A 27,277-nucleotide genomic window follows, 5' to 3' on the forward strand; every position below is an offset into this window, starting at 1 on the left:
TCGGAATTTCGGGGGTTCGGTTCGGTTGGATTCGAGCTCAACCCGGTGTGGGGAGAAACGTAATTTAACGGAAGTAGGAGGGGGCAACAGCAAATAAATACAAAGAGAAGAAGGTCCTTCCGTGGTCTTGTCTCCTGCAGCTGTACTCCACTGCGTCGACTGACCATTTTTCCCTCCAAATCTCGGAGCGCGAGAGGGGAACGGTTCGAAGGAGTTTGGCGCGCAGAGAACGACGGCGGAAATGGCTTCGTCCTCTTCTTCGTCCGGCGCCGGAGCGAGCCACTTCGACATGCCGTGGGTGGAGAAGTACCGGCCGAACAAGGCCGCCGACATCGTCGGCAACGAGGACGCTGTCTCCAGGCTTCAGGTCATCGCTCGCGACGGCAACATGCCCAATCTCATCTTGTCCGTACGTTTCTCGCCTCTACCTTGTCTTCTGTTTCAAGCTCGAGCTTGGTGTGATTGTTTTTTATTGCTCGGATCTGCTATATGGGTGGCCCTAATTTCTCCGAGGATGAGATGGGTAAATGCGGTGTCCCCAGGTGCTTGTGAAAATTCCGCGATGAAATCTGCCTTCTTACTTTGACCTCCTCTAAATCTTCTTCGCACATTCTAGGATCGCCTTTCCTGATTTGAGGTTCTGGCTCTGGTACTTGGGAAATGCGCCTAGCGATTGGCAGTAGTAGGTTGTTTATTACTAAAGTCGTCTTCTTTCAGACAGCTGCTTTCTCCATGCCTGCTTGGGTTAGACAATTGTGTGTCAATTTTCTGTGTGAAGATTTCTAATGCGATAGGAGTTGTTCATTCGAAGAAGCTGAATTTTTCTCTTCTTTTTTTCCTGCAATTCTATTGTGAAACGAAATGGAAAGCCACGCATTATTTGGTTGTGAAGTCGTTGCGCCCAACGCTCTTCTATCTCATGTTGAAGACTGCTCATGATACTTATGACTACATCTCTATGTACTTTCAGGGACCTCCTGGAACTGGTAAAACTACGAGTATACTGGCTCTCGCACATGAACTTCTTGGACCAAACTATAAGGAGGCGGTGTTGGAGCTGAATGCATCTGATGATAGGCAGGGATTTGTACTTCAAGTCTGTAACATTTCGATCTGCTGTTTCTTCCTAAAGTAATGTTCTTGTAACTTGCCTATTCAGGGGAATAGACACTGTAAGGAACAAAATCAAGATGTTTGCCCAAAAGAAAGTAACCCTTCCTCCTGGGAGGCATAAGATGGTGATATTGGATGAAGCTGACAGGTAAGACGTCTCACCTAATTAATGGCCAGACCTTATTTAGCTGATCATTAGACTGATTATTCAAGGATTGTAGAAGTTTTTCTTTTATCCTATTTTACGATATTTTTCTTTTGTCCTATCATAATTGTTGGTTCTTCGTTTTGTTGCACTCATTGAAGTATAATTCTTATACATTTTTCTTCTTTGGGTTGGTTATTGGGGTACTTTTTCTCAAAATCAGCATGACTTCTGGAGCACAGCAGGCTTTGAGGCGGACAATGGAAATATATTCAAACACCACTCGCTTTGCCCTTGCATGCAATATATCTTCAAAGATCATTGAGCCTATTCAGAGTAGATGTGCTCTTGTTCGCTTTTCACGATTATCGGACCAAGAAATTCTTGGGCGTCTCATGGTGGTGATTAAAGCAGAAAAGGTACATGTATATGTTATGTATGCTTGTCTCATTCCCACTTCTATAGATAAGCTAAACTGATCATTGCAGTGCAAGTTCAGTATTATTATTCACTTATTTCTTGCGATGACGCTACTTTGTTGGACTTGCCATAGTTTAGCTGAAGTCGTCTGTTTGATTACAGAATTGAAACCATCAAATTCTTGTTTTTAACTTAATCATACTTTCCAAGCCAGGTAAACCAATATATCTTTATGATTGGACATTCCAAACTCTACTGAGGTTTACTAGTTTGAATGTGTTATCGTTTTAAGCTGGACACGGTATTGAAGTGGAGGCTTTCTATGGCTTAATTTGGGCAATGAGATACTTATCGCATGTAGTCTAATCTCTTTGAGAGCTGCTTCTATTTGTAATTAAAGGCTAATGCTCCTTACTTCAGGATTATAAGTGACACCATGATCACAAGTTGCTTGAAGTCTCTCTGAGAAAAGTCAACAACACTTACTTTGCGGTTAGAAGCATGTGGACTGAGAATATTTGGGAACATATTGTCCTTGAACTGCTTCCTTCTAAGTTTTCAGTAGGGATAAACGCATCAGAAGTCCTAAAACTTATCGTGATCAAGTTGTGAAACTTTCAAATTACCTTTTCAAGTCCTAAAATTTGCTAGAAACTGCAATTGAATATTTCGTTAATCTCTATCTAGTTTAAGTGATAGACAATGCTGACTTGGCAGTTTTAAATAAATTTCAAGGACGTGTGATGCTAATGTGGTGTCAAATAGGTGCCACACCACTAAGATGATAAACACACACACACACAAAAAAAAAGAAAACATAAAAAGTGCCCAAAATTAGAAAACAAAGAAAAATAGAACTGGAAGAGAGATATGCATGTGACAGTGGGGTGTTTGAAGGGCAGTTACCTCCGCCAATGAGGCCCGTCAACCCTCACATCATGCATGGGTGATGAGCCTTGGTGGCGTGACTACTTGCCACCACCAAAGAAGGGTCCACCATCCCTCACGTTTGTGCTGCGAGGTTTGTGTAATTAATAAACTACCTCCAGCCTGACCTCAAGCACAGCACTTCACGATGAAGAGGACGAGCTCATCATCAATATTCATAGATTGCTCAACCACAAGAACATTTCTCCTTCATCAATTTCAAATCTTCCCTTGATTTTTCATTTTGTTTTTTCCTGGAAAATCCTTACTTTAACAATTATTATGATCTCTGTTTCTTGCCATCTGTGCTGAGCTTTTGAATCCTCCTTCAGACAAATATTCTTTCTCAAGTTTGAACATTCCCATCAATTTTGTTCATTTTCATCATCTTTAACAAGTACAACAGTAAGAACTACTATGACATCAAGAAGCTCGAGCACAAGACGGTGCCTCTCAAGGAAGACAACCTTCGACCCCCCCCAAAAAAAAGGAAGACAGCCACTGCACAAGAGCAGTGGCGCCATCATTGATGAGGAGCTTACGCCACCATGCAAACCCTCGCCCACCACCGCATGTGGCCTTCTAGTTCTCGCCTAGATTTGGGCATGAGCAAGCAGGTGTGGTGAGGACTGGTGACCCTCGCCCTCGCCCTTGCCATTGGTTGGGCAAGGGTCACCTGTGCTTGTCGAGTCCTGCTGAGAGTGGACGGCCCTCGCTGGCAAAGGTGGAGTGGTGGTGCCGCCCTTCGCCTCCTCCACACTAATGTGCCACCCCCATTGAAGACCACCTCTCTTGAATAATTCAGCAGTTGGTCTTTAGTTTTCGTTTTTGTATTTTAGTGTCTTTTGTATTGTTATTTTTTGGGCATTTTTCAGATGTGGTGGCCAAGCCGGCACCACTTAGTCTGAAAAGTATCTAAAAAAGTCATGGCAACTTTTTCGTCTGTCAAAGGGACGGGCCTGATTGATTGCACGAATGGTTAAGTTGGTCCTGTCGTGATTCCACTTTCATAACAGCAAATAGAAAAAATTACAGAAGATAAGAAGAAAGGATTCCATCCTCTTTTATTTTTTAGCTGTTGTTTTGGTGGATATATACTTAGTCTGAAAAGTATCTAAAAAAATCACGGCAACTTTTTCATCTATCAAAGGGACTGACCTGATTGATTGCACGAATGGTTAAGTTCGTCCTGTCGTGATTCCACTTGCATAACAGCAGTTACTTTGTTGTGGTTATAAGTCCATCCTCTTTTATTTTTTAGCTGCTATTTTGGTGGATATATAATTTAACTGCAGTGGTACTAAATGAAGGTACCATATGTCCCCGAAGGCCTTGAGGCTATCATCTTCACTGCTGATGGTGACATGAGGCAGGCGCTTAATAACTTGCAAGCAACATACAGCGGGTTCCGGTTTGTCAACCAGGAAAATGTTTTCAAGGTTATAAGACCACTCAAAAATTAGCACATTTGTGACTGTCAAGAATTCATAAATAATACATCATCCACTTGTTTTTCAGGTTTGTGATCAGCCACATCCATTGCATGTCAAGAATATGGTTCGCAATGTCCTAGAGGGGAAGTTTGATGATGCTTGTGCTGGTCTGAAGCAACTTTATGATCTGGGCTATTCCCCTACAGACATAATTACTACGCTATTTCGTATCATAAAGAATTATGACATGGCCGAGTATCTGAAGTTGGAGTTCATGAAGGTCTCTCTTGTGCAGTTAAGGGTTCCAGCTATATATGAAGATTGTTGATTTCTTATATGATGCACTTCTGGATGCAGGAAACTGGTTTCGCACATATGAGAATCTGTGATGGCGTTGGCTCATATCTTCAGTTATGCGGTCTTTTGGCTAAGCTAGCTGTGGTCCGTGAGACTGCTAAAGCAGCTTGAGGATCTCTGTAGCTGGGCTTGTCCTTCGCGACTCTTGTGAATGTAAGAGTGCGTACGATTTCATTATTAGGTGCGTGCAGATGAGGAGTTGAAAGAGTGGTGTTAATTTACCTCCCCCGACTTGATAGAGTTTTGTAACCTGGTGCATCTCTTGGTGATGCATAAGGTTCCCGCTTTGTTGAAAGCATAGAGTAGGGTTTTCTTTTGGAGACTCGTGCAATGGTTCTTGTACAAATGGCATCATCTCTCTGTTTTTCCCCAACTGAACTGTTTTTTGCAATCAGGTTTTGATTCCCCAACGGATCGTCCCCATCCCTGAACTCATTGTCCGCACATGGCACCATTTTGTCCTGGTCGAATTGTGGGGCGGTGTCTCTATTGACTGATTAGTACTTGACTTGTAGCTGCAAGGATTCTCTTCGTAAATTGCAGAATCAGTACTCAAGCAGAAGCACCAAATATGTGGAAGGGGAATATATGAGCAACCTCTAATCCAGTCGAATGAACTCAGTTGCGGACTTTTGACCAAAAAAAAAAAGAACTCAGTTGCGGACGAGACTTGATTTGCAGTCCTTTGAAAGGACGAAGTAATGGAATTTTCTCCCAGGTTTCATGGTGTTACACGCGAAACCGAACCATCTCGCGGCTTGCTCGAGCGCTTGGTACATGGTGGTATGTGCTGTTTCGGCAACTGGCCTTTCACATGCTTCGGACGAGTTTTAGACTAACACTTAGTTTGGATTAGTTTCGATGGAGTGATTAGAAGGGAGAAGAAATCATTAGAATGCATGATGATTAAATGCCATATTATGTACTTGTAAACAGATGGAAAAAAAAGGCCAAAAAAATGCAAAAAAAAAAAAAAAAAAGACTGTGTATTACCCCCTAATCTCTTCTCCTAAATTTTTTCCGCCGTTTCTTTCCATCGAAACATGAACATGTCTTTATGACCCCTTCTTTCCTCCATCCTAACAAACCTATATGATTAACTTTGATTTCGAAGCTATTGATTTAGTTTGCCAAAGTACAGTGAAATTGAATCCACGAATTGATAAAAAAAAAATCAACTTGAATCAAACCTATATGTGATTGGCTTAAATTGGAATTTTGTTACTCCCACCAAGATCCGCATCGACGGCCGCTTCGATCGGGCTCACACCCTAGATTTTGCAGCGACCTTCGCACCCTCCTACTCATCAAGGATCGGCACTTGCCTTGATGGCCGAGTATAGGTCGCACGCTTCAGCATCATCCATTTTTGGGGCTAGTTAATTCAACAATTTAAAGGCATATAATGCTATGGAATGTCTTCTTAAGTTTGTCGGGAAATTGATGTAGCTTTTACCTTGCTCTCGAGACATATTAATCTCCAGTACTCTCATCTGAAGAGAGCTTTGCACTTTTGACTAATTTGAAAAGACTGAAATCATACCTATTTAACTTAAATAGATGTCCGACCAAAAAAAAAAAAACTTGAATAGACGATATAAAAAGTTACCATATTTCCGAAAAACGATATCAAGAGTTCACTATTTTTATATTGGAAAATTCACCCACACTTCTTTTTATTTTATTTTTTAACAATCACCTATACTTTAATTCTTAAAAAATGCAAGTAACTTAATATTTGTAATTAATCGACCAAAAAAAAAAAAGATGTCTAATTTAAGTTCGGATTGCAATTATGATTGTTCTATTCAGGACAAGAGTGGGCCTATTGACGTCTTCTCTATGGGAGGTTGCCCGACGGGCCCAATTTGCGAGACCATTGAGCGACGGCGTCGTTTCATTGGAGCGAAGTTTTGAGTCTCCTGCTTGGGATGCATTTAGGCTAGCGCATCAGATATTAGGGTTTTCTCCACCATCAGCAGGCGCGCCGAGACCCAAGCTCCAGCAGCCTCCTTCGCTCACCATGGTCCTCAAGTAGGCCCCTCCATCTCTCTCTCAATCTCGACGTAATGCTGCTTATCATTTTGTGACTCGGTCGTCTGTGTGTTATTGCTTGATGTGGGAGGGTTTTGTTTCGGTCTGAGTTCATGCGCAGATTGTGAAGCTTGCGTCTTTGGCGTGGCAATTTTCCTTTTTTTCCCCCCTTTTGTTGTGGATTTTGTAGTGTCTTGCTCGTGGAAGTTTCAAAAGATCTCCGAAACTGCGTAATCTGCGAAACATTTGAACTTTCAAGGCTTATGTTTGCGACTGTTTTGCTATTGCAATGGAAGTAAGAACAGTGGGGGTCGGGGAGGATTGCCGAATAAAGATGTGTCCGAGATGCCGAGTAGCAGGAGTTGGAACAAATTTTTGGACCTGATTGGTTCTGGATCTTCAGCTATAGATGTGTACAATGTTGACAGATCAATACTTGTGCGGCTTTATTACATGGGTGGATATTGCATTAGCGGCTGTTCTCACTTCTCTGTGAGTTGTGACCGTGGCAGGAATGTTGTTAGTCTCGTGTTTTGATACTTGAGTGTTTGATGTGTAGTTTATTGACCCTAGTGTGCATAATCGGAAGTATGCGTTCTATCTCTTGATATTTTCTGCTACATGTCGATAGAGTATTACTGCATTGCTTTGCGCCTGCGAGATTTGTCGTGCTTAATACAGTTTGTTTCCCATTATTTTGATATTCTAGGACTGAACTCTGCCGCTTTAGCGGTGCCAAGATTTACCCCGGCAAGGGAATCAGATTCATTCGCTCGGATTCCCAGGTGAGATTTTGAATGGTTCTACGTGACGGCCTTGCCAGTCATCGTTTCTTACGTGAATTGTCTTGTCTACTTTGCATGTGTAGGTTTTCCTGTTTGCCAATTCTAAATGCAAGAGGTACTTCCACAACCGCCTGAAGCCTTTGAAGCTTACATGGACAGCCATGTACAGGAAGCAACATAAGAAGGTGAAGAATCGACCAGAAGGCTTTTTAGCATAGCTGTTTTGCTTGACCTGAATGGTGTGCTGTATATGGTTCTCGGGGTTGTCACAATTTGACTCTTTCTATTAATCACATTTGCAGGATATCGCTGCCGAGGCTGTGAAGAAGAAGCGCCGAGCCACTAGGAAGCCTTACTCGAGGTCCATTGTCGGTGCCACCTTGGAAGTTATTCAGAAGAAAAGGACTGAGAAGCCAGAAGTCCGTGATGCTGCACGTGAGGCTGCTCTCAGGTATGAGCTCTTGTCCTGTCACAGTCACCGTTGAGGTTTTTGCTGTCCTTGCTCTCTATCACGCTGCTTTGCATGACGCTTTCTTGGTTTGCAGGGAAGTCAAGGAAAGGATCAAGAAGACAAAGGATGAGAAGAAGGCAAAGAAAGCTGAGACGATGGCCAAGTCTTCAAAGACCCAATCCAAGGGGAACATGCCTAAGGGTGCTGCACCGAAGGGCCCCAAGCTCGGAGGTGGCGGTGGGAAACGATAAATTCGTTTGCCCTGCTTTCTTGTAATCCAGTACCATCTGGCATCTACAGTTTAGATTATTTGTTTCAATTTCTGCTTCGATCAACTCACATATTTTACCGAGGTTCTTTTTGTCAGATTCAGTTTGATTTTGTTTAATGCACGTCAGTTCGGAGTTTGTTGATCATGCTGTGCTTTTACTATTCCACATAGCCTATAAGCAGTAGGTACTTTGGTTCCAGTTCTGATGACTACACAGAATCTTTGACATAAGTTTTTTGTCGACTTCCTTTGCGAACTAGAGCTGTCTTTGTGCAGGAAATAGTTTTGCGCATAGTATGTGAGTTGGGTTTTTTTCGTGACAATGAGTGAGCGGGGTCATCACTTTTCTAATCGGGTCACAAGTGCAGTATATGCCTTTTCATAATCCTGTTCTCAAATTTTATAGGATTTCTTTCAAACTTTGAAAGATTTGTTGGAAAAGGCTGAGCTGTTTTATGATGGAAGAGATGCTATCTACAGTTAATTCTTGTCCTTTTTCCCCTTCTAATATTCTGTGAATCAATTATCTCGCATCTAAAAGATTAAGGCCGCTTTCGAAATTTGGAGTTCATAAGGAATGTTATATGTTCTTGGATATGTATTGGCAACTCCACTAGTAAAGAAAGCATTGCGCTTTAAAATTGGGAAATGGTTGGTCTGTTGTTTGTTCGAGTCTTATCAATCCTTCCTTACCCATATGTGAAATGGCTAGTCACGTCCGGGGGCGAAAGTTACTTGGCCGGACGATTTTCTTGGATCGAGCGCTACCTTTGGGCATCTTTCGAAGGCGGAGCAACTTGTTAAGCTCCTAATTCCGGCTTTATGTCATTTGATCCTTCCTAAGCACCATTTCCAGACCCAATAGATGCGTTTTAGCTGGCCAAAAGAGCCAATCAATCTTGTTCCGCCGGACGTTTCGGCTTTAGAAAATGGTCATTGCTTAGGCCACTATCCTACCTGAAAAATCAATCTTTAGGTGTCTGCGCTTGTGCGCTCGTCATACAGAGAGAGAGGGAGAGAAAAGTAACCATCTTCTCGTTCATTTAGGTGAATGATGATAGGGCATACGGTGGTCATTCTTATTTTGGTTGGAGCGCGTTTTGTCTTTTAAAAATTGATTGCTTACATCGCTTATGAATATAGACGAACAGAAAATATTTCCATCATCAGCTCGACTCAATGTGAACTCTCGTTGCTTAAAAAAAGGTGTTCTTTGCTTTATAGGTGGCGCCCCAGACCATAACTCTTTCCAATCGAAGGATCCCACTACGTTTCTCATCTGACTCTGCATGATAAGAACAGAAAATAGTTTGACAGCCTCGTTAATCACTTCTCGCGACCCTATAAACCTCCACCGCCCTTACATAACCCAGCCTTAATACGTGAACAACGCGCTAGGATCCTCCCACTGGTTCTTTCCGTCGCAGTTCGGAAGAAGGGCCTATGTTGATGTCGAACCTAGTGGTCGAGAGAGGGATGGGAAGTGGCGACGCCGATAGTATGGGCGCCAATGAAGCGAGATGGGTGCTGACCATACACTTTGAGAGGTTTGCCTCCGGCGGCGAGTGGAGGCTGTGGTTGACCCTCGTGTTCTACTTTGCCAATGCGCGCAGCCTTCGCCGCCGCCTTTTACTTCACCCTTTGCCTCGGTAGTCAGGTAGAATCATGGTGGAGTATCTCCCATTCAGTGTAAGTTGTGATCTGTTAATTCCTTCCCTTTCCTTTTTCTCCTGTATATGAACACTTTCGTTTTCCTCGACGAAGAATGAAGTTGTTGTGCTGATAACAGATGATTGAAATCCTGGAGCCATCCCTCTTTTCATCCTTTTTTTTTCTCTGTTCCTGTCTGTGTAGATTGGACAAGATGGGGGCTTTGGAGTGGTACAAGATGGTGCACCAGAAACAAGCTCGGAGAATGCTCACTTCCATGGGGTTGTATGGGCGTGGTTCATCTGCTCTCGACCAACTTGACCTTGACCTTGTTCTGTCTTGGCCTCGAACAATGGTTCGGTTTCGGTTTGTGGTCGCTTTTTCATCTTCTGCAGTATTAGAAGAGGATGACTCTATTCGTTACTCGAAGCTATATTAGTAATGCATCTTTGCCTTTTCAAAATGCTGAACCATATTGATCGGATTTGTCGTAATTTCATCTTATGGGGTTACAATTGGTGCTGGAAGTGCGATTCGGAACGATCTACCTGTTGTCCGGAGTTGGCACAAGCATTCTGTCTCTGCTTTTTGTTCAGGAAGGAATGGCCTTTGGTGCTTCCGGTGCCATCTTTGGAGTCTTCGGCGCGAAGATATCCGAGTTCATCACCAACTGGACCATCCATGCCAACAAGGTCAACAAACCTGATAGCGCCTTCTGCTAAATTTCCATTCTTGTGCTAACTCGAGACTCTGACTTGCCTTTATGTTGTGAGTTTATACTGTGAAATTTATCATTGAATCGCTTGTGTTTCTGTATTGTTTTTCTTGTTTTTCAGGGTGCTCGTCTGTCTATACTGATGTGCTTGTCAGCACTTGGTTTCGGATTCACAGTCCTCTGTTCATACATGGATAATTTCGGCCATGTCGGAGGGCTACTAACCAGGTTCCTTCCCGGCTTCGTGATACTCATCCGTCCCTGGCACGAGTGGGCAAGTTGCCGAGACCGTACCGACGATGCTCATGCCGATGAGCCTAATTACAAGATGTACCAATACACGCTATGTCTTCTCGGCCTAGTTCGACTGATCACCGGGTAAGTTGAAACATCTAATATATACATGGAAAAGTAATATCCTCCGGTGATTTCATAGATCTGAACAAGAATGGGTTGCGCTTGGTATCGATGTCGCAACACTAATTTATAAATGAATGAATCGGATATGGAACTTTTTATTCTCTTACTGTTTTGAAAAATTCATTGAGGAAGGAGTCGTCTCCTTCATCTCCCAACTTGCAGCTAGCAATGCATAAACAATTGCAAACAAGCCTGGTGGCTGAAGCTTTCTTCATAACAATGGCCATTAGACCATTTCAAAGAAATCAATACATTTAGGCCGGTTGAAACAGTCCCACCCACCAGATGGATACTGGAAATACAGTTAAAATCAGCGAAAACAGGATCGTGATCCTCCGCATTTTAATTTTCTCTGCAGATGGAAATTTCGATACGTGGTGTCTTGAGGGTCGGATTCGGATTCCACCGGCGGGGGACGGTGTGGTAAGCCGATAGTAATGTTTGTCGGATACCGTGTCTTGACGAGTCGAGGCTGTCCAATGTATTTTACCTTAGTTTATTCGAATTAAACCATCTGCTCCACATCCATATTCGAAAATGTTAAAGAAATCTGTCGGAGTAACAAATTAAAACAACAAAGGTGTGAGATTTCCAAGTATTTTCCAGTGTCTTAAGCTCATGCACTTTGCTTAGACACCGCGTACCACAGTCAACTCTGAAGCTTATCCCAGGGATTATATATAGCACGACGACACAGTCTCTCTGCTACAGTTGAATCTGCCAACGCTAATTCAAGAAATCTCCTCTCTGTCCCCTTCTCTTCACCCACCACTCGGCACTCCACCTTCTCACGTTCATCCACATACTCGTCGTAAGCGTTTCTTCGAGCATTCCTGGAGAGAGAGAAGCGATGTCGAACTCGAACCGAGATCTCGAGCTAGGAGCTGAAAAGAAGAGACCCTGGAAAGCCGACAACCATTACTACGCCGCGGCGACCACCTATGTGGAGGAGGATGGCGAGTGGACCCCGTGGCTGATCCCCATGTTCATCTTGGCCAGCGTCGTGCTCTTCGTCGCCGTCATGTACGTCAACGACTGCCCCGAGAAGAGCTTGCGCACCTACGGCGGCTGTGTCGCCAAGTTCCTGGGCCGGATCTCGTTCCAGCCTCTCAAAGAGAATCCTCTCTTCGGTCCCTCTTCTTCTACGTAAGCACACAAGTTCATTTCCATTTTTAATTTCTTCTCTCTTTTCACTGTTCTGACTTTGTCTTACGTAATGTTATGACTGAGTGGTTTCATGTTGATTGGAGCTTGTCTCTTGGCATTTGTGAAACTTCGATGGCAGTTTCCATGGACGTGTACTGAAGACGTTTGGCGATGTTCTAGGAAGTGAAATGGTCGGATGACTCAGAAACGTTGACTTCTTCTTAATAATTTGCAATTTTTGGAGTTTCCTACTTAACAAAACATCACTCTCCAGCTTGCAATAGGATAGATTTTTGTCAACCTTTGATGAAATACACGTCTAATTTATAGTCCCTAATTCGATATGATTCACTGCGTAGTCCATCATCGGCTAAGTCGATCCAGTTTCTTTTCGCTATTCAAGAATTTGCTAAGGCAGAAGATATGGTTCGTTCTATGAATAATTAGTTACCCATTATTTGTGATCCATGTGTGATTTTCTTATGTGAATTTGAATTTTCGAGCAACCTTTGCTGCTGTTTGTATACAGATTGGACAGGATGGGGGCTCTGGACTGGAACAAGATAGTGCACCAGAAACAAGGTTGGAGACTGATCACTTGTATGTGGTTGCACGCCGGCGTCATTCATCTGCTTGCCAACATGTTGTGCTTGGCCTTCGTTGGCATCTGCCTCGAGCAGCAATTCGGCTTCGGTAAAATCTCAAGGACTTGTGCGGGCTTTTTTAGTTTTATTTTAGGACTTGAAAAAGGATGATTTGTCTTCATTTTCTCGTGCCAAATTTTTGACATTAACATCTTGTGGGGCTGTGCGATGATGATTCGGGCAGTGCGGGTGGCGACGATCTACCTATTGTCTGGATTTGGCGGAAGCATTCTTTCTTCGCTTTTCATTCAGAGCCGAATATCAGTCGGTGCTTCCGGTGCTCTCTTCGGCCTCGTAGGAGCCATGGTTTCCGAGCTCATCACTAACTGGACCATCTACACCAACAAGGTCGATAAACCCGCCAATCTTTTTATTTGGGGTCGATCATTGAACTATGGATCCTTTAAATCTCAATGCTCTTTTGTGTTTGATATTTGCAGGCTGCAGCTCTTTTCATGCTGATCATCATAATAGCGCTCAATTTAGGACTCGGAGTCCTTCCTCACGTAGACAACTTTGCCCACATCGGCGGGCTATTGACGGGCTTCCTTCTCGGCTTCATCCTCCTCGTTCGCCCCCAGTTCGGGTGGGTGGATCGTCAGTACCTTGGAGCTGAGGCTCATGCCAAGAAGTCGAAGCACAAGGCTTACCAGTACTTGCTGTGGCTTCTTGCCCTTGTTCTATTGATCATCGGGTAAGTCGACAATAATAGTAAAAGCGTGGTGTTTTATCAAATTTTGGACAAGAATGCCTTGTGTTACTTTCGACATCGGAAATGAAAACTACTAACGTCTTTTCTGGTTTTGGAAATTCCGTAGCAGATTCATAATCGGGCTGGTGATGCTGTTTAAAGGAGAGTCCGCGAATGATCATTGCAGTTGGTGCCATTACCTGAGCTGCGTGCCGACGTCAAAATGGCACTGCGGGAACCGATGAAATCTGCAGATGAACTACCATTCCTTGTCATCGATCTCCCGTGCTTTTTTTTTTTTTCTCTTTCCATGAATGTTCACCATATGTTGATTGGACTTGATTATAATGCAAAAATTTGTCATGTAAATGCTCAAATACAGAACTTGTGTACGCAATAAGGTTTCTCGGAAAACTATGCAATATATATCATCGATCGGTTTGATCTTACTAACCTCTCCTTTCTCTGTCCCTCGAGATTACTCTTTGCCGTGAAAATAGCTATATGGCTGTGTTGAAATCATTGCAACATATATACGTTCGAGCCGGCAAAGTTATCTTCCAGGCATTGGGAAGAGGGAGAGGGAGAGACAGAGAGAATTGTCCAGGGTTCATCCACAAACATCAACTGGCGACATAGTCTAATCTTCAAATTAACCGCTCCCACCATAATCGCCAAAGCGCCTTAATCTAACATCAGAAACAATTCATGAGGATTTGACAGGGCTTTAGCTTCCCATGGAGGGTGTTTTAGTGTTCCATGAATCTGCAGTGGCATTTGGCCACTCGCCACTGACAATACATTCCGATTTTCGCGACACAAAGGTGTTCTGCTCTAACTCAATGGAGCAAAACATCTTTCCAGCGCGGTGGCAAGGAAGTGGAAACTCTCAGGGTACACCTTGACCTTCCAGTTGCAAGATGACCATAACGGTGATTTGGATGGGGAGCTTGAACTGAAAATTTAAACAGCAGATCGCTTTAGAGCGTCAAGGAACGTATCGGCATCGGCGATCTAGAGTCAATTGGCTCGAGCATGGTGACGAGAACACTAAACTTTCGTGTTCCGGTGGTCCTAGAGATTGGGATGGAGGTGTTTGACCAGAATTCCTTGCTCTGTCACTGAAGAGATGAACATTGCTTTTGTTGCTGATTATTCTGCAGAAGAAGTCAAGGCAGCAGTAACGATCAGTTGGAGAGTTCCAAAGGCTCCTGGGCCTGATGGTTTACTGGAACATCCTATCAACAATACTGGGATGAGTTCTGTGATCTGATCCAGGCGGTTCGGTTCGGTTCTCAAGTCTAATCGGACTCGGTGCTCGCCCCTAATCCGGGCCCGTCCGTTGATCGGTTCTATTACGACGGCGGGCCAACCGGACTTCCCGCTTTGAGTTTCCTTAGCTTTTTCTTTTTCGATCTTGCTGAATTGAAAATATTAAAAAAAAGAAAAACTAACCTTACATTCCCGCCAAAAAAACTGCCTTGTACACACGACGCACCCCCAAGCGGTTTCATTTCGTTGTCGCGGTGGGAAAAATACACCGACTTCCTCTTTCACTCATCGAACACCATCAAACCCCATCAACTCAAACAACGCGATCGACCGGACTTCCGCGCTCTCGGGTTCAGAATATGGCGATCAAACTCGCCGGAGCGGCCACATTGCTCGTGTTCCTCCTCCTCCACCGCCTGAGCGGGTCGACGGTGTCCGGAGTGGAGATCCTCTCCAAATCGAAGCTCGACAAGTGCCAGAAGACCTCCGCCTCCGACGACAACCTCAACTGCACTAAGAAGATCGTGCTGGACTTGGCCGTTCCCAGTGGTTCCGTAAGTGATCATCGCGAGTTGTGTATTGTGGATACGAACACCTGAGGAGAAAAGATGCCCGAATGATTGCGTGATTTGATTTTCATTTTCTTTGCTTCCGCAATTTTCTTGCACGAATTGCATCGCACTGCATTGGACGCAAACAGTTGCTTTCCTTTTCTGATACCATCAAAGCCGGCGATTGAAGGAGAGATTATGAAATTGATTGGAACTGGGTCATGGAAATTTTGGTGAAAGTTGATTATATGAACTGATCATGCTATCTTAATATGTGCAAAAATTGAAATTTGGCTGCGTTGCTTATTCAATCTACTCTGGGAGATCTCAGAGTGGAGGGGACGCCTCGCTCGTTGCAGAAGTAGTAGAGGTCGAAGAGAACTCGACAAGCAAGATGCAAACTTTGCGAATCCCCCCTGTGCTGACGGTCAACAAGTCTGCCGCATATGCTCTCTACGAGCTTACGTATATAAGGGTACGGAGCCTCTCTGATCCTTGTGCTGTATAAAGCGAGAGATTTCCTTCTCAGTTATGCTTCTCCTTCTATTAGTCCCCTGACTGTATGGTCTTCTGCATTTTTCCCTGCATCTGCACCGTAGTAGTTAGGGTTTTTCTAGTGTTTTCACTTCAGGTTGCATTTTTGTTTCCTTAAGAAGCAATTGATGAGCAAACATGCTTTTACTGCCTTTCAAGTGTGAAATTCTTAGTGAGACAAGGTGCTTCATTGACTTGACACATGATTTTTCATTCATGTTCATATCATCTTTTTGTTTGTACTCAATGTTATGTTAATGCATTGAATGTACTATGTACTTATCTGACATTTTTCAGGATGTTCCATACAAACCACAAGAATATTTTGTGAAGACACGCAAATGTGAGCCAGATGCCGATTCAAAAGTTGTCAAAATATGTGAGAGGCAAGATCTCTGTCTCTGTCTCCGTCTCTCTCTCTCTCCCTCCCCAACTCTTCAGCTTCCCACACCATGCTTAAGTTTTTTGGATAGCATGGACAAGGTCAATGGTCCCCTTCTTCTGCTTCTCATAGCATTTCCTCCTCTTTGTTGGCCGCAAAATACTCGGTTAAAGCAAATGTGATAGCAAATTATTTGCAAGATTTTAGCAACATTTACGGTTTTTCAATTGTAGTTATCTAAACATCGAGCTTGCGCGCATCTAAGGCCATCATGATCTTGCACCATATTTAGCAACCTGCACTATATTGTATCTTATACCTTACGTACGAATACAACTTTGTTGCGCACAAGGGTTCTCAGTCTATACATTCAATAGGAACTTTTCTTCATTGGATTGTTGCATGAAATTAATGCAGATTGGCAGTTGACCATCATGTAACAGGATCATAGTCTATGCCTTACAGGTTGCGGGATGCCGATGGTCATATTATTGAGCATACTCAGGTGTCTTTTTCCACCACCTTTTTTCGTTTATCTCTTTGAGTCATCATAATATTCTTTTCTTTTTCTCTTCAGTATGTGGTTTCCTTTTATGTTTTACCAGATAATCCCATATCCTCCTCCAGTTTTAACTTGATTGCTTAAGATTGCTCACTTACACATGGAAATTTGTTTCCAAGGACCAAGATGAACAGCAAAAATGCTTGTAGATGTTGGGTTTATCCATGCTCAATCTCACTCCTTCCAATTTGTTCACTTTAAAATTAGTATCAGGACTTTGGAATTCACTAAACACAGGAATATATTCTGTGTAATAATAAGGACATTTTAGTTCGTTCTCCGGAGACAGTTATAATGGATCATGTTTATTGACTTGTCCCTCTTTATTAATATCATGCACCTTCCTTCTCAACTTTTTGTGTGACTTCTACAATTGTTGTTTATCCCAGCCAATCTGTTGCCCTTGCGGGCCCCAGCGGCGCGTTCCATCATCGTGCGGAAATGTCTGTGAGTGTTGTGACATATCTCTTCATTTTGGATGGATCTTTGTTTTCTAATACTTGGTTTCTATCTTTTGTTGATTCAATAATCAGTTGACAAAATGCTTAAAGGAAAGGCTAATACTGCTCATTGCCTCAGATTTCCCGGTGACTGGTATGACCACGAGTGCCTTCCTCCAAGAGAAAAAATATTGAACACTCCTACCCAAGCACGCACCCTCCTTATAACGAAATGTTGATTCCTGGATCCTTCTTTAGTGTGTCTAATGCTGAATTAAGGAGCTCTTTTTTTCTGAACTTCTGAGAATTACATCGTAGTGGATCATGGAGAAAAATGCTTGTGATTGTCATCATTTTCTAAATCTATACTGTCTTCCAAGGAAAATTTTGAAATTGGTTCTTGAATTGTCTAGAACACTTCCTCACAACTGCATTCTCTTTAGTTTGGACAAAAGAAACTGATAGTGAAAGAAATAACTTAATTGTCTACATATCTTTCCAAGCTAATATAAGTAGTGTTTAGTGCAGGCTTTGTAATACACATACAATATGCCTATAGAGTTGATTTGTGGTTATTGCTTAAATTAACATAAGTAGACAGACGAAGTTGCTTCTGTAACTTCTAATTATAATAGCCAAGATGCTAGTTGTACTTCTGAGGATTTCCTTGTTATCCACTCTTATTTAGTTTATCGTTAGTCACATCCTAACTAGAAACTGTTCTCTGGTGAAGGTTCCATGTTTTTGGTATTGGACAACGATCAATAGGATTCAGTGTCCGAATTGAAGTGAAAACAGGAACAAAAATTTCGGTATGATTATGCTTCATATTGTTTTCAGCTTTTTGTCTCAAGGAAATGTTAGCTGATATAAAACAATTTGCTATTCAACTTTTTGTTTTGTTATATTGTCTTGCTCGTTCCCTTAACAATTTGTAATTTATAGTTTTTCTTCTTTAACAGAGTTACTTAAATTCATGCTAGAATATGGGATTACTCACGCCAGATGTTTATGTCATGAAACTGTCTGGAGAAATTGGCTAGGGCAATGAAGCCCTGTAATTTCTTGTTTTATCCACATCTAATCGATTTGTTGCTTTCACTTCAGAATATTCATTTTTTCATAAGTTTAAATCTTTTGATTATTAATACCCTCTGTTGGTTTGTAAAGTTTGAATCCCTTTTTAGAGTCCACTTATGATGGATTTGCTGACAATTCTTCCCACTGTTTTCTTTCTTTGGCCTACAGGAGGTAGTTGTAGGTCCCGAAAACAGAAGTGCTATATCCGGCGATAACTTTTTAAGGGTGAACCTCATTGGAGATTTTGTTGGGTACACAAATATTCCGTCATTTGAGGACTTTTACCTGGTCATTCCAAGGCAGGCATGTCTCACATTTATTCGACTCTTATGCTAGTATTGATAGACTTGAAGTTTTTCTTCTTTCAAAGAAAGAAAAGTACAGCATATTTTATCCTTCTCACTTGGTAGTTTGGCACCATAATGACTTCTTGCATGATGTTCAATGGATTGATACTGTCCGATATGCATGATTGTGACTGCATTGAGAAGGATCGCACAGTTTCTCGTCGACAGATGTTTATTTTAGTCACTTTTCAATTTTCCTAATAATACATCATATTGCTTTAATGAATCTTTTCATCTGTGCTACTAAGCATCTAATGATTTTAGGAGAGGCAAGGTGGGTATCTACCCCACATCGTTGTTTATACAGTAAACTGGTTATTTTTTTTTTTTTTTGCTGCCCGACATGTTTGCAACTCAAGTTAATTTTGTGCATAAATTAGATGGATCTGCCTTTGTTTATAAATAGACTGAGACATGCCATGCATATGATTGGAATTGCTATAAGTATACAGATGGATGGTAATATTAGTGCTTTATGATGTTCAAATGAACTGGGATTTGTTGGTCAATATTTAAATCCAAGGTTTTTGAAGGATTCAAATTGGAAGTTCAGAATACTTTCGATCTTCAAACGTAAAATGTAAAAGGAAAAATAAAAAGAACAAGATCAACGTTGGATAGCATCTTAGCCTCATGCTATCTTTCTTTTAGAGCATGCACATATGCTTCTAACACTGCAGTGTAAATTGGTAGCCTAAATGTATATTGCCCCAGTAATTAGCCTGTTACTTATCCTGAGACATTTTTTGTTGTCTTAAAGAGTGGACCTGGTCAGCCTCAGAATTTAGGGACAAATTTTTCTATGTGGATGCTGCTTGAGAGGGTCAGATTTACCTTGGATGGCATTGAATGCAACAAGATCGGCATCACTTATGAGGCTTTCAATGGACAACCAAATTTTTGCGCCTCACCTTTTGGAAGTTGCTTGCATAATCAACTGTGGAATTTCTGGGATGTTAGTCAATTCTACCCTTTCAGCTCTAGTCTCAGGAATATGATCTGCCCTATTTTTTAAGTTAGAGCTTTTGACACATGACACTATATTGTCGGCAATGTTCGAATTGCTGCAACCTTATAGGGATATCTAGAGATTATTGTGTTATTTTCTATAGTTGGATGTGAATTTGGTAGATTTGCCTAAGCATAACAGTTCTTGCCCCCTCTTGCAAATTGTGCTCTGTATCTGCCATGTCAATTTGTTCACATCTTCTGCCTAATAAGAATCACTACGCGCTACTCAGAACATCACCACTCACAAAGATGTTGACAGATAGTGAGTGGTGTGTAATCCTGTGGCATGATTTGAAGAAGCTCTTTTTTCCTTTTAATGAAAGGCTGACCAAAATCGAGTCGGGAGGAATCAGCTGCCGCTGTATGGCGTTGAAGGAAGATTTGAAAGGATAAATCAGCATCCAGTAAGGTTTTGTAATTGAAGAATTAGGATCGTGTACTTTACTTTCTGTTGTTGACAATCTTCATTTGGATGCAGAATGCAGGGAGTCATTCTTTCTCCATAGGAGTCACTGAAGTTCTCAACACAAACCTTTTGATAGAATTAAGAGCTGATGACATTGAATATGTGTATCAGAGGTTGACCTTATTTCTGTTGTTATGTTTGTTTCACTTGCTTTGGTGAACCTAAATATTGCCTGGTGGACAGTAACTTGCATAGGGTTAGTTAGCATCTTAGTGTGTTGGTTCATTGTTTTTTGAAAAAACTTCATATGTTCCATCTGGCTTGGCATTTTTAATGGTTCTTTATATGACTCAATGGCTATGATATACAAGTTCTAGTTTTTCAAAACATTGAGATTGCCTTTACTGACTTTTGTAGATCCTCCGTCGGTATTTTCCAGTATAGTTAGAATACAGAAAAGTTGTTGTCTAGGTCTTTTTTGAACGTTTCTTCCCATGTTGTCCAATATCATCAGAAAAAAAATGTGTACTTTTCTATCTACCGCTTGGAACAATATAGGTGAAATTAAGTAAAGCCAAGTAATCTTCAGCCGTTTGTTTTACTCAAGTAAAGGAGTAATTTCAGTACATAGTATTTTATTACGTGAATAGTTGATTTGTACCTATCTTGTCTGTAGGAGCCCTGGCAAAATTTTAAGTGTTACTGTTCCGACATTTGAAGCCTTGACTCAATTTGGAGTCGCTACAATCACAACAAAGAATACCGGTGAACTTGAAGCCTCATACAGCTTAACGGTACCCTCAAAGATTAGAAATTTTAGTGCTTATATACATCATTATGTCATTAGTGATCACACTTCAGTTTATACCTCAAGTTCTGCCAGGCACATGACTGGTTCTATTCATTTATTATGCTATTCATGTACCTACAATTTAATGAGTTACGTAACACTGGAAATATGAAGCTTTTTTGTGGCAATAGTCAGCATTTTGCTCATGGAAGGATCCTCGTGGTGTGGACTTTACGGAATTTGAAACATACTCAATTGTCAGCTCTATGGTTCAGATTGATGTTTTATGAACATCAATTCTTGGATGCATTGTTGTTCTCTTATTAATATTAGTAGATTCCCCTTCATCCTTATAGCTGTAGCATAGAGGCTGCCAAACTAAATATTCCTAATCCCAGGTGTAGTTTTAATCAGTGTTCTCTTCCTTGAAATAATTATGATTAACTAATTGGGAGTTGTGCAACGGAGTTACTTTTCGGTGCTAGGATATATAACACCTTAATTTGTCTATATCATGAACCACTGCAGTGTGGAAGAAAGTGATATTCCTTATTCTTCATCAATCAAATTCTTTTGCCACTTTTGACTGAGTAAAAGTTGAGGATTTTTCAGTCATAATTATCAAATAAGTTATGCTACAAAGAAACAACTTTCATAGGATGGAATGCAAATACTCAGTAACTTTTTATAGCTTATGATTTTCAGACAGAATTTGGATAGTGCATCGTAGTTTAAATATCCATACTGCATATACGTTTGGCTGTTGTAGGAATCTACTTAATTCTCCTCTTTGACAAACTACTTCATCCGGCAGTTTGATTGCAATAGTGGTGTCACCCTCACAGAGGTACTTTTGTTTCAATTGATGTCTTTTGAACATTTAGCTTGACAATTATGTAAAAGACATTATTTTGACGTTGTAGGAACAATTTTTCATCATGAAGCCAAGTGAAATTTTGACTAGGTCATTTAAGTTGTACCCGACAACAGATCAGGCAGCAAAATATGTATGTGCAGGTATCAGTTATCATGCTTAATGCTCAGGAGGGAAATTCTGACAGAGCAACTAATGAGGATTTGATTTTATAAGCCTTCTCTGTGTTTTTTACTGCAGCTATTCTTAAGGATTCTGATTTCACTGAGGTTGATCGAGCAGAATGCCAATTTAGTACTACAGCCACTGTCCTTGACAATGGATCCCAGGTGTAATGTTTAGTGCAAAGTCATGCTCGATAAATGACATGAAATACCTGATGAATGGCGTGCTCAAAAGGATTGTCTTGGATAAAAAGTTTTGTTATTGGAAAAGCTTGTGAGATAGATGCAGAATTGATTTGTTTCTGCTTGAAGTGTCCATTTGGATAGTGAATGTGAAAAGTATTCACAAAAGGCTTTTAAGAATTGAGATCAGAAGTCTCAAGTATAATTGTTAGCCTTCAAGTGGCTGACCAATTCTGCTGTTTTGCTAATAGAGGAAGTTCAATGATACTAGCTGTAAAATTCACTTCTGTTATTTGGTGTGTCTTGAATTGATGACTTCTTTGCAGATTACACCTTTTCAATTACCAAAGACAGGTATGAGTGGGTTTTTTGATTCCATCAAGGGCATTTGGAGCAAATTATGGGCAGGTGTAATCGATTTCATCACTGGAAAAAGTTGCAGGTTAGTTTAATGTTGTTGCTCTGTCAGGCATGAAATATGTTTAGTTTACACATACTTCCCTCTCATATCTTCAGTTAAGTCAATGCATAAATTATTTGACACTTATTTTTGGCTTGAAGAAAATGTCTGTCCTCTCTTCTGGCATGGTTTGTTATGTCAAGAAGTTCATAGCCTCAATTTGGTGTGAAATCTCACAATTTTGCTTCTGGAGGATAATAGAACTGTCACTGGAACAAGGATGGAAGCGAATGATGGTATTAGGGTTTGACATAGATTATACATTTAGCATAGAGAAACATGTGTAGAACACCATTAATGCATCCAGTGCGGTATGTATTTTTGATATTAACAAGGTGTGGAATTGTATTTGATGCTTCTTGTGTTTCAGGAAATTTTGTGAAAGTTGCATAATAACACAGTCCTTGGGAACAGAGCATGTGAGCGAAAAGATGTGAAGGATAAAAGAATCTAAATGTAATAAGAAGAAATTGTACAAGGCGATGTTATTATGTTGTGAAATTCTTCTGTTAATGTTCACCTATGCATCTGTATTACTACCTACCATGCAGTCTCTGCCTTTCACCTGGGACTCTACTTTGTATGTAAGCCTGCTTTAGAATGGTTCTTTATGTCCTGCTAATGTATGGCATTGTCAACAGGAGGGAATGCTCAGGTTTTTTCGACTTCAGATGCCACATACAGTATATATGCATGAGCTGGGTCTTGATGTTTGGTCTACTGTTAGCGACGATTCCTACAGGTGATTTCACTTTTATTCTTGATAGGTAAGTTTGATTACCCTTACAAGAGAGCGTGCAATAAAACAATTATATATGGTAGTACAGTTCTTGTGTTGCTCTGGCTGCTGCATCAAAAGGGACTCTTCGACGCCCTTTATGATTGGTGGGAAGATCATTTTCAAGATGAAAGTCAGATCATCCCAGGTGCTCAAAGACATAAAATTGCTGCTAAACATACCCATATGCACCATAGGAAGCACCATAACAAGGAGGTGACGCACCCCAAGCATAATCCTTCCCACAAACGAAGTGTCCATCACTATCATGAACACAGGCATCCAAATAGGGAGCCTGAGTATTATTACTATCTTCACCATGTTCACAAGGATAATTTCAAGCATGGTCATGGAAAGAATTTAGGTATTGCACGGGAGGTTGCTTTGGATAGGTTAGAGGATGACAGAACTGGACACAGAAAGCATAGAAAGGAAAGAGGGTCTTCTGGCGGATCCTCTGAAGTGAGACAACATGCAGACAACCGACATCATGAACACAATAGATATAGCCATGGTCTACAGGAACTGACATGGTTGAGCCGGCATCTCAAGAGAAGAGAATGATGTGACAGATATTTAGCGCTGACTCTGGAGTCTTTTCAAGCTCGCTCAGAGAGATGGCTCTGTTTTGATTGATTCACTTGCTAGTTGCGGTATCTATGTTGTATGACACAGACTATAGGAAGAGAATCTTCTGAGGAATTCTTTGATGTAGAATGGACATGGAAGTTTCCACAAAGATGTAATATAGACATATACTGTTTACGCACCATTCTTGTGTAGATACTGCTGTAAGTTGGTTACATTTTGATAACTCTTCAACTTCTCAATTCCATTCAAGTTGTCACCCTTATCGGACACACTGAGACAAGTAAAGGCAAAATTTTGTACTTGTCCTTGGGCAAAATTGTTGCTTGCTTTTGTTTCTGGAAGGAGTTTTTCATTGGCTTCATGCATCTTGAAGTATATTGCTGACAATTTTTCCCTCCCTAGCTTGTCAATAGCCATTCTGATTGCAGGGCAGGAAGCTGTGATACTTTTACTTGCTGCTGAAGCAAGACTATTGACTTGGTCAGCGTTCAGGTTTGGCCATCTAGATGTACATGAATTTTCCCTTTTTGCAACTCTTTCTCCCAGATTTGAATATGAAAACCATCTGGAAATTGTAAACCTGGAGTTCGGACAGTATTGCCTCCTTTAATTGCTTGCCACCTAAAAAGTTCATTCACAAAATGGTTATTCTCTTTCCATATGTGAGGCTTATTTTTCACTATGGGACACTTGACATAATTACCTGTATCTTGTTACTAGGCAATGGAGAAACACTGCCATCTGAACCTTCGTGAAGTCGGTCCCAACACAGAACCTCATACCGCCACCAAAAGCCATAAATTGTTTAGATGCAACATGTACCTCCATCCCCTGTATGTATTGAATTTTAGTTGAAAATGGAAAATGATGAAGATTCCAAGAGATTCATTATCTGCCGTTCTTTCTTTTATTTTTTGCTGGTAGGTATTCATTTCATTATCTGTTTGCAGGTGAACAGAGAATTCTGTGACCAACCTCCCATCTCCATGGATTAAAAGTCAGAGGATCTTCATATTTTGCTGGATTTAAGTGTACAGCTGGCGGACAAACCATAACAGCCCAACCTGCTGGTATGGTGTAGCCTGTCACCAAAAAAGGGAATTTGTCAACATAGATTGTTCTTTCTTGTCGAGCATGAACTTCTGTCAGATGAGTATCATTTCAACATACCTTTGAATTGAATCTGTCTCAGTGCTTTCCGGAAGATTCCTGGAACTATATTTGCAAGCCTGACAGTTTCATTTATCACCTGCAAGTGGACTTTAGCAGTAAGAAAGCTGTTTTATGCAGGTATCATTTGAGTAGAACTTGAAGGTAGTGTAAGTTCTTGCTCGCCTGAAATGTGAATGTCATTGATTTGTACTCTTTCCAGGTAAGTGCAGAATCAGCGTCTTCCCTTTTCCTTATAATGGCCTCGTGTTCTTCCTGAGATATATTTGAGGCTTTACAGGACATTAGCCAAACAAATTGTTAAGCTTGTTATTGATTCGAAGTACCTAACATGTTGTTCGATTTCACTAACCGTCAATCTCTTCAGTGCCATGGGGTTGTCTGAAAGAAACTTCATGGCTAGTGTCAGAGCAAGTGAAGTTGTCTCAAAGCTGGCAAATAGTAACACGAACATCAAATCCAATGCAATTGCCTCCGTTAGAATTGTTCCCTCCTTTTGAAGTTCTTCAAGCACGTAATCGAAAAAATCATTTTGTTGTTTCTTGGGCATCGTCCTTCTTTCTTGCAGCAAGTTCTTCAGCTTCCTCATTGCCTTTTTCCTTCCCTTTAGAATCAGGAAAATTTTGGACCAAAATTTTTGTTAAATGTAGTTTGGTAAAACATGTCATGCAAAGTAATCCCTGTTATTGCCAAGAGGGCTAGAGTGCAAACAGAACAATTTGACAGGTAGGCTTCTGCTGGTTTTACTCACCTGTAAGCAGTCATGATAGGCGGTACCGGGAATGTCCAACGGAAAGGAAATCAATCCTCGTATAAATGAGATGAAGCTTTTCCTGAGATTTTCTGAAGAACTCTCTGAATCATAGCTTATTAACTTCTTTGCTGTCAGATGGAATATCATCTGCAATGGTGTCAATTTCTATGAGTTAGATATTATTTTGCAGCAAACATGATCGGATAAAAAGAATGGTCGCTTTGAAATTTACATTTGCTGTTTCTTCTTTTACTTCAATCATGTCCTGACAGGACCACTGCTGTAACCTTCTGCATGCAGTGTTCTCAACTTCCGGGAGCATCTTTTGGAGGCTTACCGGGCCAAAGAGATTCAGCACCATATTCTTGAGGTACTTGTACATGAAACCGTGTAGCGAACCCACATTTTGTTGGCCGAAAATTTCCGTGAAGGTATCTGGGTACCAGCTCTGGAACAAGTGTCCCTCTTGTTGGAAGACGAAGTAATTGAGATCCGGATCCGTTGATACTATCACTGGCCGTCCCACCAAACTTGTCCTGAATATTGGTCCATACCTGAAAAGCCAAAGAAATCGGTGCAAGCATTTACCATTAGAGAAGAAAGAGTAGTCGAAGTATGGAGTAACCTTCAATATAAGTAAACGCCTTGTTATCGAAGTCTTACTTCTTCATCCTCTCTTTAACGAACGGAGAGATATCATGAGAAGTGTTGGGGGTGAAGAACTGGAGGGTCTCGCCCAGGAGTGGCAAGCCCATTGACCCTGGCGGAAGCTTCCCGTCGCACCTAGGATTCCTCCACCGATAAATCCAGCACACGACAACGCCGACGACGACAGCCAAAGCGCCGACATGGCCGAGCCACATTTCCCTGAAGGGTCGTGGGCAGAATCTCAGAATGTCAGGTTGGCAAAGAAAAGAACAAGCCTACAACATGCGTGTCATTAACCATCATGAGGAGATCTTCTTATATAGGCATTGCCAGTACCCACAACTAGCAAGAAAACTACTAATTTATTAAAACTGTATCTACATATCAGGAAACGACTCTGTTCAAGTGACCCCCTAATTATTATTCGTCAACGGGCTGGCAAAAATGTATAAAATATTGTTTGTTCTTCAAGGACTGGCTAGGAACTAGGAAGCTTTCGGGATGCTTCTCTCTCTCTCTCTCTCTCTCTCTCTCTCCCTCGTGGAATTTTCTTTTTTAGTTTGTTTTTTCCTGTTTTGAGTTTTTGCGTTCAAGGTAAAACAGTAGGTGAAGCCAAAAAGGGGAGAAGCACGAGGGCATGAATGATTCAGGGACTTGCTGCATCTGAGAGGATCAGGCTTTGGGCTGCCTGAAATGGGATAATATAAAGTACCTATGATGATCTGATATGAATCCTCCATAGCAACACTAAGAAGGGACTTCTGTGGATTTCACCAACTCCCTCAAATCCCATTCAGGTATCTTTGCTAAGTCCTCCCAATAGCTGTATGCGCATAAATCCAAAAAAGAAGAAAGAATTTGGAGGTGACCACTCCCTGTTGCCTCGTTCGAATCGATCGGCATTATTTCAATTCTCTTTGGACATGACATCGCAAATTATAACGCAAGATTGTTAAACTATTTCGGAAAGGATTAATGTCACAAATGATCCCTCAACTTTAGTCCAATGTTCAATATAGTCCATGAATTGTTGGAACATGTTTAACTTAGTCCTTAAACTATATGAAATGTTCAGGTT

The 27,277-nt window shown here is 41.3% G+C and overlaps 5 protein-coding genes and 1 long non-coding RNA gene across 7 annotated transcripts; 5 read left to right on the top strand and 1 right to left on the bottom strand.

The window, feature by feature from the left end:
* Positions 1-129: 129 nt before the first annotated feature.
* On the top strand, positions 130-4,768 carry LOC115737081 (replication factor C subunit 2). Its single transcript, XM_030669042.2, has 7 exons — positions 130-409; positions 971-1,077; positions 1,160-1,261; positions 1,482-1,677; positions 3,916-4,044; positions 4,124-4,318; positions 4,396-4,768. The coding sequence occupies exons 1-7, from the start codon at positions 242-244 to the stop codon at positions 4,504-4,506; spliced, it is 1,008 nt and encodes a 335-aa protein (XP_030524902.2). The 5' UTR covers positions 130-241; the 3' UTR covers positions 4,507-4,768.
* A 1,518-nt stretch (positions 4,769-6,286) lies between these two features.
* On the top strand, positions 6,287-8,081 carry LOC115737026 (60S ribosomal protein L24-like). 2 transcript variants are annotated; one of them, XM_030668971.2, is made up of 5 exons: positions 6,287-6,429; positions 7,139-7,214; positions 7,298-7,399; positions 7,517-7,665; positions 7,760-8,081. In XM_030668971.2, the coding sequence occupies exons 1-5, from the start codon at positions 6,419-6,421 to the stop codon at positions 7,914-7,916; spliced, it is 495 nt and encodes a 164-aa protein (XP_030524831.2). In that variant the 5' UTR covers positions 6,287-6,418; the 3' UTR covers positions 7,917-8,081. The 2 variants fall into 2 exon arrangements, with proteins under 2 accessions (XP_030524831.2, XP_048141282.1); XM_048285325.1 differs by lacking the exon at positions 6,287-6,429 and adding an exon at positions 6,640-6,921.
* A 3,490-nt stretch (positions 8,082-11,571) lies between these two features.
* Positions 11,572-13,571, top strand: LOC115737027 (RHOMBOID-like protein 2). The gene is made up of 5 exons (XM_030668972.2): positions 11,572-11,867; positions 12,397-12,560; positions 12,696-12,859; positions 12,952-13,205; positions 13,333-13,571. Exons 1-5 carry the CDS (start codon positions 11,572-11,574, stop codon positions 13,445-13,447), a joined length of 993 nt encoding a protein of 330 aa, XP_030524832.2. The 3' UTR covers positions 13,448-13,571.
* A 1,144-nt stretch (positions 13,572-14,715) lies between these two features.
* LOC115737024 (protein HAPLESS 2) lies at positions 14,716-23,686 on the top strand. The gene is made up of 18 exons (XM_030668969.2): positions 14,716-15,028; positions 15,357-15,500; positions 15,857-15,945; positions 16,407-16,446; positions 16,893-16,950; positions 17,037-17,097; positions 17,677-17,755; positions 18,192-18,326; positions 19,131-19,325; positions 19,705-19,785; positions 19,860-19,960; positions 20,464-20,581; positions 21,392-21,424; positions 21,501-21,594; positions 21,692-21,780; positions 22,125-22,240; positions 22,900-23,000; positions 23,086-23,686. Exons 1-18 carry the CDS (start codon positions 14,834-14,836, stop codon positions 23,598-23,600), a joined length of 2,244 nt encoding a protein of 747 aa, XP_030524829.2. The 5' UTR covers positions 14,716-14,833; the 3' UTR covers positions 23,601-23,686.
* Positions 23,687-24,006: 320 nt separating this feature from the next.
* LOC125316590 lies at positions 24,007-25,966 on the top strand. The gene is made up of 6 exons (XR_007199718.1): positions 24,007-24,119; positions 24,348-24,460; positions 24,578-24,697; positions 24,820-24,999; positions 25,165-25,273; positions 25,852-25,966. It is a non-coding gene; the product is annotated as an uncharacterized LOC125316590 (long non-coding RNA).
* On the bottom strand, positions 24,116-26,450 carry LOC115737025 (cytochrome P450 87A3). Its single transcript, XM_030668970.2, has 9 exons — positions 26,215-26,450; positions 25,784-26,105; positions 25,549-25,698; positions 25,150-25,401; positions 24,963-25,052; positions 24,798-24,876; positions 24,603-24,709; positions 24,331-24,458; positions 24,116-24,248 (listed from the first exon to the last, which is right to left on the bottom strand). The coding sequence occupies exons 1-9, from the start codon at positions 26,412-26,414 to the stop codon at positions 24,116-24,118; spliced, it is 1,461 nt and encodes a 486-aa protein (XP_030524830.2). The 5' UTR covers positions 26,415-26,450.
* Between the last annotated feature and the right edge of the window lie 827 nt (positions 26,451-27,277).

Source organism: Rhodamnia argentea, chromosome 9 (genome assembly GCF_020921035.1).
Source record: "Rhodamnia argentea isolate NSW1041297 chromosome 9, ASM2092103v1, whole genome shotgun sequence".
NCBI classification, from domain to species: Eukaryota; Viridiplantae; Streptophyta; class Magnoliopsida; order Myrtales; family Myrtaceae; genus Rhodamnia; species Rhodamnia argentea.

What these genes read in the sequence shown, in the direction of transcription:
- LOC115737081 (XM_030669042.2), top strand. Translation starts at nt 242, where the DNA reads ATGGCTTCGTCCTCTTCTTCGTCCGGCGCCGGAGCGAGCCACTTCGAC. An exon ending in ATATTGGATGAAGCTGACAG is followed by an intron (nt 1,262 to 1,481) that starts GTAAGACGTCTC and finishes TCTCAAAATCAG; the next exon opens with CATGACTTCTGGAGCACAGC. An exon ending in TGAAGTTGGAGTTCATGAAG is followed by an intron (nt 4,319 to 4,395) that starts GTCTCTCTTGTG and finishes TTCTGGATGCAG; the next exon opens with GAAACTGGTTTCGCACATAT.
- LOC115737026 (XM_048285325.1), top strand. Translation starts at nt 6,839, where the DNA reads ATGTGTACAATGTTGACAGATCAATACTTGTGCGGCTTTATTACATGG. An exon ending in TCATTCGCTCGGATTCCCAG is followed by an intron (nt 7,215 to 7,297) that starts GTGAGATTTTGA and finishes TTGCATGTGTAG; the next exon opens with GTTTTCCTGTTTGCCAATTC. An exon ending in ACAGGAAGCAACATAAGAAG is followed by an intron (nt 7,400 to 7,516) that starts GTGAAGAATCGA and finishes TCACATTTGCAG; the next exon opens with GATATCGCTGCCGAGGCTGT.
- LOC115737027 (XM_030668972.2), top strand. Translation starts at nt 11,572, where the DNA reads ATGTCGAACTCGAACCGAGATCTCGAGCTAGGAGCTGAAAAGAAGAGA. An exon ending in TTCGGTCCCTCTTCTTCTAC is followed by an intron (nt 11,868 to 12,396) that starts GTAAGCACACAA and finishes GTTTGTATACAG; the next exon opens with ATTGGACAGGATGGGGGCTC. An exon ending in GGACCATCTACACCAACAAG is followed by an intron (nt 12,860 to 12,951) that starts GTCGATAAACCC and finishes TGATATTTGCAG; the next exon opens with GCTGCAGCTCTTTTCATGCT.
- LOC115737024 (XM_030668969.2), top strand. Translation starts at nt 14,834, where the DNA reads ATGGCGATCAAACTCGCCGGAGCGGCCACATTGCTCGTGTTCCTCCTC. An exon ending in CTCAGATTTCCCGGTGACTG is followed by an intron (nt 17,098 to 17,676) that starts GTATGACCACGA and finishes TCTCTGGTGAAG; the next exon opens with GTTCCATGTTTTTGGTATTG. An exon ending in AAAGGATAAATCAGCATCCA is followed by an intron (nt 19,786 to 19,859) that starts GTAAGGTTTTGT and finishes ATTTGGATGCAG; the next exon opens with AATGCAGGGAGTCATTCTTT.
- LOC115737025 (XM_030668970.2), bottom strand. Translation starts at nt 26,414, where the DNA reads ATGTGGCTCGGCCATGTCGGCGCTTTGGCTGTCGTCGTCGGCGTTGTC. An exon ending in CAATGACATTCACATTTCAG is followed by an intron (nt 24,877 to 24,962) that starts GCGAGCAAGAAC and finishes GTCCACTTGCAG; the next exon opens with GTGATAAATGAAACTGTCAG. An exon ending in GAGACAGATTCAATTCAAAG is followed by an intron (nt 24,710 to 24,797) that starts GTATGTTGAAAT and finishes TTTTGGTGACAG; the next exon opens with GCTACACCATACCAGCAGGT.